The sequence below is a fragment of the Borostomias antarcticus genome, assembly GCF_949987555.1.
Source record: "Borostomias antarcticus genome assembly, chromosome: 14".
In the NCBI taxonomy this organism is placed as follows: domain Eukaryota; kingdom Metazoa; phylum Chordata; class Actinopteri; order Stomiiformes; family Stomiidae; genus Borostomias; species Borostomias antarcticus.
This window is the reverse complement of record NC_140247.1, coordinates 13840131-13849857: the sequence shown is the minus strand read 5'-3', so window position 1 is coordinate 13849857 and position 9727 is coordinate 13840131. Positions and strand designations below refer to the sequence as shown.

Below are 9727 nucleotides of genomic sequence, written 5' to 3'. Positions count from 1 at the left end.
GCAACATCACACACCATCAAAACAGCATGCGGACGTGCTTCTACACACACACACACACACACACATCTTTTCTTACGGTAACCAGCTCCCCCAGGCCAGGCAGGCGTTTCCCAGAGCAGAGCAGGTAACACTCCACTGTGTGTGGCCTCCTGCCATCTGACCCTCCCTGACAGCAACACACACACACACACAAACACACACACACACACACACACACACACGCACAGACAAGCACACACACGTACACAAATGCGTGCATACACACACACACACACACACACACACACACACACACACACACACACACACAGACCACTCGGTTAGTTTACCAGGTTCTGACCATGCGTCAGTGTAGTGAAGGTGGTTCAGAACCATACTACCTTGTGATGAGGTAGCGTTCTTTGAGACCTAATGCAGCTGTGGGGCTCCACGGATGTCTTCTTGGTCTAATGGTAGACACCGGGAGACCGAGTGGTTGGTACCAATGGCCATAAACAAAACGGTTAAGGACACTGATTTGCGTGAACTGTCCCTTTAGGTTCTAAAGTCATAATAGTAGTGTGTGCTCAGGCTAATCTTTCTGTATGGAAAGTCCACAGCAACACCCTCACGGAACGCTGTCGTTCCTTTCTGGGTCAACATGATGGGAGCAGCAAACTCCATGTCACAACAGGTGAGGCCGGAGCCAGGTACGGAGTAGGAGGAGGAGGAGGAGGAGGAAGATCTTCCTGCTGCTATGAACGAATGCAGGCCCTCTGGTCAGTCGGCTCACACAGGTGGAAGCTAAACACGTGCGCAGGTCTTCAGTTCCTGCGCCAGAAAGCGGCTGGTCGCACATTGCAGACAGCCTGTCCGCGGCGGGAATGCTGCTGGAATGAGGCCGGGAGGGCGGGGCTTCCCGCTCCTCCCGCGGAGGAACCAGCGCGTCAGCGCGACCATATATGGAATGACTTCCTCTACACCATGAAACATAATAAATCACTATAGCAGCGGTTAAGTGACTGGGCTCATCGATAATAGCAATTAGATTAATTACTTACGGACCAACGCCCAGTAGGCCTATTCCCGTTTGTAAAAATCAATAGCACTGAATCTTGAATATGAACAGTGCTGATATAGGCTTTGCCTAATCGTCTAAATACATTCCTACGCCTACGCCAGACAGTCAATATCAATTCTACACGCAGGCCTACATCCAATGTAACGGGACACACTATATTAGTTGTTTGTTACATTGTAACAACGTTTATAGCCTAATGCTTTGGCCAGAGCGATCAAACAGGCTACTAGTCTAGAACAACTGTGCGGTCGGCAAAGGCTTTGTAAGTTTATTACACCGCTATTGGGTTATAGGTTAAATTCTCACAGTATCTCATCCCTCTCTCTCCCCCTTCTATCTCTCCCGTTCTCTCTCTCTCTCTCTCTCTCTCTCTCGCTGTCAGCGATCCTTTGCCTACAGCCTTGTTTACAACCCCTCGTTCCCGGCAATCACGTCACAGCCCTGACGTTTTGTTGTCGGGGCGTGGACAGAGAGGTTCCAGCCAATCAGGAGCCTCTCCCGCTGCTGGCAGCGCGTGGAACGGTGTGAGTGTATATAAAGCTGAGCAGCGAGTCGCCAGCTCACGAGAAAATCATATCTCAGCAGCAAGTCAACTTAAAGCTGGAAACAACAGTCTACGAGATATCCTCTTACAGAGAAGGCAAGAACTAAACACAGCACTTCTAAGTACTATCATTGAGGGAGGACCTGTGATTCTTCTTGGACTTTGACTGCTACCTACTTCTCACAGACCAGGCATAACTTTATTCCCATTTGGAACTCGGGACATTTCTGAAATAAGAAGACAGAGGCTTGCATTGACGCATGCGCTCTGCTGATATTGACATTTGTCAGGCATCCCCCCAAGACTTTCTATAGCCTCGACCGGTAAGCTTATCTTTTCTACGACTCTATGTCAACAAAAATGGAGCAGCCCTTCTATCATGACGACTCTTTTCTGTCGGCTTACGGCCACTCGGACGCAGCCATGCACGACTACAAACTGCTAAAGCAGAATATGAATTTGAACTTGACAGAGCCATACCGCAGCCTGAAGTCGCAGCTGCGGGCTGAGGCTGAGCTGTACCAGGCGGCTCACCAGGACGTCGGCTCTCTCAAGCTCGCCTCCCCGGAGCTGGAGCGGCTGATCATCCAGAACAGCAACGGGGTGCTCACCACTCCCACCCCGGGACAGTACTTCTACAACCGGGGCATCACCGACGAGCAAGAGGGCTTCGCCGAGGGCTTCGTCAAGGCTCTGGATGAGCTCCACAAGATTAACCAGATGCCTCCTCCAAACGTGTCGCTCGGAGCCGGAGGAGTGCCGACGTGTTCGGCGGCGGCCTCTAGTGTCTTCGGCTCCGTGCTGCAGCCCGAGCCTCCCATCTATACAACCCTGAACGCCTACTGCCCGAACACCAACCTCTCATCCGCATCCAGCTACCCCACCGCCACCATCAGCTACCTACCGCCTCACCAGCAGAGCCACCACACTCAGACCACCACGGTCGGGACGCACCTGTTCCAGCACCCACTGCCCGGGTCTGTCCTCCATCCGCAGCGACTGGTGACTCTGAAGGAGGAGCCCCAGACGGTCCCCGACCTGCTGAGCAGCGACGGCTCGCCGCCCATGTCCCCCATCGATATGGAAGACCAGGAGCGGATCAAGACCGAGCGCAAGAGGCTGCGGAACCGCCTGGCGGCCACCAAGTGCCGGAAGCGCAAGCTGGAGCGCATCTCCCGCCTGGAAGACAAGGTGAAGGTCCTGAAGTCGGACAACGCGGGTCTGTCCAGCACGGCCTCGGTGCTGCGCGACCAGGTGGCCCAGCTCAAACAGAAGGTCCTGACGCACGTCAGCAGTGGCTGCCAGCTGATGCTGACCAGCAAGATGGAGGCGTTCTGAAAGGAGAGAGAGAGAGAGACTGGCAGGAGAGACAACACTGGAGTATCGTTCTGCACGAGCAGCACTGGACTATAGACAAGCTGTGGTTGACCAGGACAGCAGGGCTGTGTGTGTAGACTGCTCTCTAATTTCGGGTAAAGACTGTGAGGTACTTCGGGGTGCTGGACACCGCCATAGGGACCATGCTACGAGCTATAGCATCCTCGACTGAACAGACACTGAGCTTTTCAGACAACTGGGGACATTAATGTATTCTTTGTACTTTTGCATTCTGATATTGTCATGTGAGGCTGCATTCATTTGATGTGTAAATTATTTTGTTTGTCAGGTTGATCCTAACAAACTGTTACAGTTTAATGTTTACAGTTGACTTTTTTATTTGTTGCGACATATTTAAGTAAAGTCTCTTTCAAACTGAGTTTGGTTTCCTGCAAGTTATTTTGTCTTTGAAGTGGTTCATTCATATGTTATTCATTATCTTAAATCATACTTGCCTGTATGGGTCCTTGCACATGCCGATAAAAGATACATACAAATTGAAGGTATCAATAGCCTAATAATAATCATCATCATCATCATCATCATCATCATCAAGGAACACAATTGAAACACGGGGGAAATTATTGTCACTTTTAGATTTCCTTTAATAACATGCTATTGCGGGATAGGCTATAGGCCATTGTTTTGACAACATTCGACCACAATATTCTCCATAGTCCACAAGCAGTAGCCCATATTCAGCCCACAGAAATAGCCTACTAGATGGGTTTCAGTCAGAGAGGTTTCCGGTCTCAGCGCTTTCACGTCCAGGGAGCATCATCACGTCATCACGTTAGGCCCTTCCTATTTAGACATCAGCTTATCCATATATGGGCATTTTAGAGCAGGCTACGTCACACTGCAAGGGGAGCTTTCCGGGAATCCCCGCTTCTCTCACGCAGTGGTTTCGTTTAACTTTACGCCCCTTTATTGATGAAAGGATGGTCTGTGGTCTAACGGAATCTCCGGCGGGCTGTTGTTAATGTCCTAGACAGATAAACTTAAAGATTGAGCTGATGCGTTTATTCTAACGGGGCACATGACGTTTTTAAAAATGTTTTCATGTAGGCTAAGTAAAGTTCTCAACAGAATGCAAATGAATGGTAGGCCAATTGAGAGACTATAACCCAAATAGATCACATTAGCCTACCAAATAGGCCCATTTATCATTAGGCTACTGATTACTAACGGATGGCACAGGCCTAACACAATCTAATATCCACCCTCTAAGATCTGGCCCACGCATTCACAATCCCTCTTATAACCACATGTTTAATACGATACTATTCATGGGTACCAAATGTAGTCCAAGATCTTCCATATGTGTGCCCTACACAGGTGTGTCAATTTGTCTGATTGCATAGGATTCTATGCACTAGAGCCAATTAGACCACTTGATACACCTGTGGAGGACACAAAGATGGCAGGTCTAGGACTACATTTGGTACCCATGAATAAGGACAGGCGATGATAAGAATTACTTTGTACCTGTAGGCTTTTTGTTACACATGGCAAATAAACTCTCTGTTCTATTCTTTTTTGCAACTGTAGCAGTGTCTTCTTCAGTCTAGGCTACACGGGAGTCGCGGTCAGCACGCGCAAAGACCCTGAAGCAGCCAGCTCTATTACGCGGGCGGTTAGAACAGATTCCAACTTATCATACATTCACGCTCGCAAATGAAGGGAAGTGACAGCGGGCCGTTGGAATGCTGGGCGAGTCTCGAGACGCCAAACCGTTTGGCAGCAGAGCAGAAGGCGGCGCGTGGGCGTCTGGAGCGCGCGGCGCGGGAGCATCTGTGTGAATAACGGACGCGGTTCGGCTGCCAAAGACCGGAAGATTGGGGGGAACATTGAGGGGACGAATCAACACACAAATATGTGCGGCCCCTTTTACCCTGAGCCGATGCAGGGGTATGATTGGAAAGTCCCCGTTAACTCGGCTTAAATTAGGGTTAGTCACCAAACCTGCTTTCCAAACAGTGTACTGTGTAGCTTAGTTCATTCAAACCCACAGAGAGCTGCCAATGGCCTAGACCGCCTGCCGTGTGGCGGGAGAGGAGTGATGGACCACAGGAGGAGGACAACAGGAGGAGATGCTGTCCTGTAAACCGGCTAGTGACGTACAGACCAGGCCAGCATAGCACCCCAGCTGTCCCCATGGCCTCCTACATCTATAGCCTAGGCCTACTTCACAGTTCAGTAGAAAACTGAGAGAGAATCACACGAAACCCACTTCAAAGGAGGCGCTGAGCGCTGAGGTTAGCGCAGACACACTTTCTCACCTCAGCTGTTTTGGAGGGAAGTTCTCTGATCTGACGTAGGTGGTTGGTCTGTAGTCTCCTTTCCATCAATAACTCCCTTGTTTTTGCCCCCATTGTGGAAAAAATCTGCTTCACCCACCCAATGTTCCAGTTTTGTCTCTCTCGGTTCACACAGATAGGCCCTGCTTACTATTCAAAACAATAGCCTACGTGATGTTTCCACAGATTTGGAACAAAACAGGCTGTCTTGGGTATTGCCTGAGGTTAGTTACAAAATGAAACCATTGTCTGAGAGATAGCTACACCTGGCTGCCTCGTCATCTAAATGTCCAATCTCATCTCTTTTCTCAACCTCTTCTCTGTCTCCTCCTGCGTTCTTCTGGGTTCTCAGCTGTGACCTGTCAGAGCTTAGCCTACTTTAGATGTAGCCTACCACCGGCAGACAGAACCACATTTTACATCACGATCTACGCACACAGGCCTGGCTTGCCTACACACATACATTGCTCGCAGGGTCGGTCTGTTCCAGGCATGGCGTCAGTCAGCCCACATCACCAGCCCACTCTTGGAGAACATCTGTGATGAGAGGAACGATGATGACGGGGACGTCTGGAGTGGGCTTAATGTTCCTCTCCTCGAGCCCCTTTCTCCTATGAACAGACATCTCTCGTGTTCTCTCTCTCTCTCTCTCTCTCTCTCTCTCTCTCTCTCTGCAACGCTCTCTCCACCTCCCACACCCTGGATCGCTCTCTCCATCTCCCTCTCTCTCTCTACTCCAGGCATCGCCATCTGAGGGTCTCTCTATCAAAGTGAGCGACCAGGAGTCCAGGACTGACCGTACTGTCTGGACTGGTCCTGTAGTGAGGCCTGGAGGTCAGGTGATGTTCCTATAGAGGTCAGAGGTCTGGTGATGTAGACAAAGAGTCAAGTGTATGTATTTGTCTTATGTAGCCTAAACCAACAATGAAATGCCTTCTTGAGAGCTTCTCACATAGACAGTCAATGAGAAATGGGCCTAGGTCTACAAGATATAAGGAAAGTAGTAGTAATATGAAATATAAAATATAAAGATACGAAATATAAAAGGGGAGAGTAAGAGGTATAAAAGAGAAGGTTGGGAATGTTGTGGCAATGTTGATATGGAGGGCTGATGTAAGGCCTGTAGCCAGCTAACAGCGTTTGTCATGTATGATTCAGTTGAATGGGTGGACATTGCCATCTAGTGGCATAACAGGTTAACAGTTGCACTTCCCTGGTTTTTACTCACCCGTACTGAGAGAAGCCAACAGCAGGGGGCAGTATTGGCCCAGTGAATGACCACTCCAGCCAGAAGCATTTTACTTCCTTCTCTGCCTGCCTAGTGCCTTTCTCAGGGTAGTTCACCCAGCTGGCACACGGCCGGCTCCAGGCTTTAGGTCCCTAAGCAAGAGTTGTGGGGGGAGGGCCTTTCATTATAACATACGTATAATGGAAGTATGTCCTTTATTTAGCTAATTTATTGCTAAATTATTTACAGCTATTTGTTATAAAATTTAATAGAGTGAGCCAGTAACATGAAATTCAGAGTAGGCAATGTGCAGGGTCTTTAAAGCATTTGATATACTTGCTGTTTAACAAGCTGTTTAACAAGCGCGTCCAATATTAGCTATTTATGGTCTCCATGTTGGGCACCACAACCAAAAACAAATTCCTAGTACGTTGAAAAACTGCATGGCAATAAAACGAATTCTGATTCTGAAGCGTATTCATTTCTGAGGACCTATACAGCCAGCCAAAGCCAACGCACCGAAGGAACGCAAAATACACCTGGCATGTCACAAATCAGCCCCTGTGACCCATTTTGAGTGTGTTTTGCATGAGAGCTGTGTGCTTGGGTTTTCTTCTTTCTTTTTTTTTCTTCTTCCCTGGTTCTCCCTGCACACCTGTCTGGCATTGGCAATCGACACACCTGCTGGCAGTCACCTCCATCTTTGCTCCCTAGAAAAGCTCTTCCTGTCTGCCAGTCTGCACTGGAATGTCTGCCATTTATGGTCTGTAGTTCAGCACACCAAGATATTTCAGTTTGTTTAAGAGAAGTTTTACCTGCACCATTTTCCCTGTCTGCCCGTTTGACACTCTCTCTGTCTCCAGGACCTGTCTGGGCCACCCGCCAAGTCACCAAGCCCCTCTGAGCTAACTCCTTGGGATTCTCAGAACGAAATAAACTCTATTTGATTTTGCTCAGACCTGGTTGTCCGTCTGCTTTTGGGTCCGGCCTATATACGTGACATGGTAGCCATCTTGCAAACACGTTAAGCAAGTATATGGCGGCCTTAATGGTGACAGGGCCCCACACACAGAGCTGGGTTTGCTGCTAAGGTTCGGGGGCAGGGAGAGATGCTGATGATGCTGGACAGACAGGTTACTTAGAGTAACGGTGTGTGTGTATGTGTGTGTTTGTATCTGTGTGTGTGCGTGTCCAGTTCTGTCTTTGTTCTGTTAGTGACATTCACAGCCAGGTTATCAGATCAGATTATTGGGCTCCAGTATAAATAGCAGGAGGCGCCGCCCATGTGTCATGTGTTGCTGGAGAAATGTCAAGCGGTGCTTATCCAGCCCTGACCCTCCCACAAGACTACAGCCCCACTGACGCACAGCGCCAGGCATGCATTAACCACCCGCAGAGGACACACACACACACACACACACACACACACACACACACACACACACACACACACACACACACACACACACACACAAACACACACACACACACATACACACACACACACTCTCTGTCTCTCTCTCTCACTCACACACACACACACACACACACCCACACACAATCTGTCTCTCTCTCTCACTCACACACACACACTCTCTCTCTCTCTCTCTCTCACACACACACACTCTCTCTCTCTCTCTCTCTCTCTCTCACACACACACACACACACACTATCACTCTCTCTCTCTCTCTCTCTCTCTCTCTCTCTCTCTCTCTCTCTCCCTCTCTCTCTCACACACACACACACACACACACAAACACACTGTCTATGTGTCCTCCCCAGGTTCAGAGTCTTCTTAATCTTCTGTCATCACATCTGCAGTGACACATCAGGGTGAGAAATACACCAATAAGAACTGAAACACAGATGGAGATGAGGGGGCTGTTCCACCAAGCTGCCTAGCTGAGGAAGCCTGACTCAAAACCCAGAAAGAGTTTCCAGGTTTTACTCATTACAAAAGTCAGGCTTACTCAGTTAGCCAGCTTTGTGGAATACCACCAAGATCTACCAGGAGAAGTCAGTAAGCAACAACAACAACAGAGATGTGTATCTACTAGGAGTCAGTAAACAGAGATATATATCTACTAGGAGTCAGTAAACAGAGATATATATCTACTAGGAGTCAGTAAACAGAGATATATATATACTAGGAGTCAGTAAACAGAGATGTGTATCTACTAGGAGTCAGTAAACAGAGATGTGTATCTACTAGGAGTCAGTAAACAGAGATGTGTATCTACTAGGAGTCAGTAAACAGAGATATATATCTACTAGGAGTCAGTAAACAGAGATATATATCTACTAGGAGTCAGTAAACAGAGATGTGTATCTACTAGGAGTCAGTAAACAGAGATGTGTATCTACTAGGAGTCAGTAAACAGAGATATATATCTACTAGGAGTCAGTAAACAGAGTCCGTAGTGATTTAGAACCCCGGTCTTTATTATGGAGAAGAGACACAGTGACAGAACACCTGGCCGAGCAGAGCAGACCCTCCTCAGACCCACAGCTGCCCTGAGAGACCCTCCCCCCCTCCAGCCCACCGGACCCCCCTCCCCCGTCAGGCCCCACAGCCACCGTACCTCACAGCAGTCTGGACAACACGGTCTCATACTGGTCCGACGCTGCGTCGCACGGACACGGAGAGGCGGCCCTCCACCTATCACATACAGGTCTGTAATATTCTACAACGTTGATTGGTCTGTACTGTATGTCAATCACAGCTCACACACCTTGCAGGTGCCACAGACACACAGACGTAAACCCAGGATTCTGTGGAGGGTTGTCTCTATATATGGATTCTATGTATATAACACCGTACATTTGGCCCTGGTGGTAGCTCCTCTATCTACCAGAACCAGCAGACACACCAGTACAGGTACCAGTGATCTATACATACACAACCTTTAATGTCACACTGGTAAAAGACTGTACACACAGTAACCTATTATCTACTAATAATGACCAACAGTGAACCTTCATGGTTGAGGTCGCCTGCTTCAGCCCCACACAGAGGCCCTGACCTGGGTAAGCATGGTGACCACGTATGTTTTCTGTGGTCGACCAGGGCCCTCGCTAGCCTAGCAACAGCCGACAGGGGTTATGACACTACATGCCGATTGGTTAGAAGCTCATGCCAGAAGGACTGGTCTACTGCAGAATATATGTAGCTTCTAGTTGCTTCTACACTAGACAGATGATGACGATGAGCTCTGAG

General features: G+C 48.8%; 1 protein-coding gene across 1 annotated transcript; it reads left to right on the top strand.

The window, feature by feature from the left end:
* Nucleotides 1-1874: 1874 nt before the first annotated feature.
* Nucleotides 1875-2942, top strand: junbb (JunB proto-oncogene, AP-1 transcription factor subunit b; the record flags this gene model as incomplete). Its single annotated transcript, XM_084449176.1, has 1 exon — nucleotides 1875-2942. Exon 1 carries the CDS (start codon nucleotides 1953-1955, stop codon nucleotides 2940-2942), a length of 990 nt encoding a protein of 329 aa, XP_084305302.1. The 5' UTR covers nucleotides 1875-1952.
* Between the last annotated feature and the right edge of the window lie 6785 nt (nucleotides 2943-9727).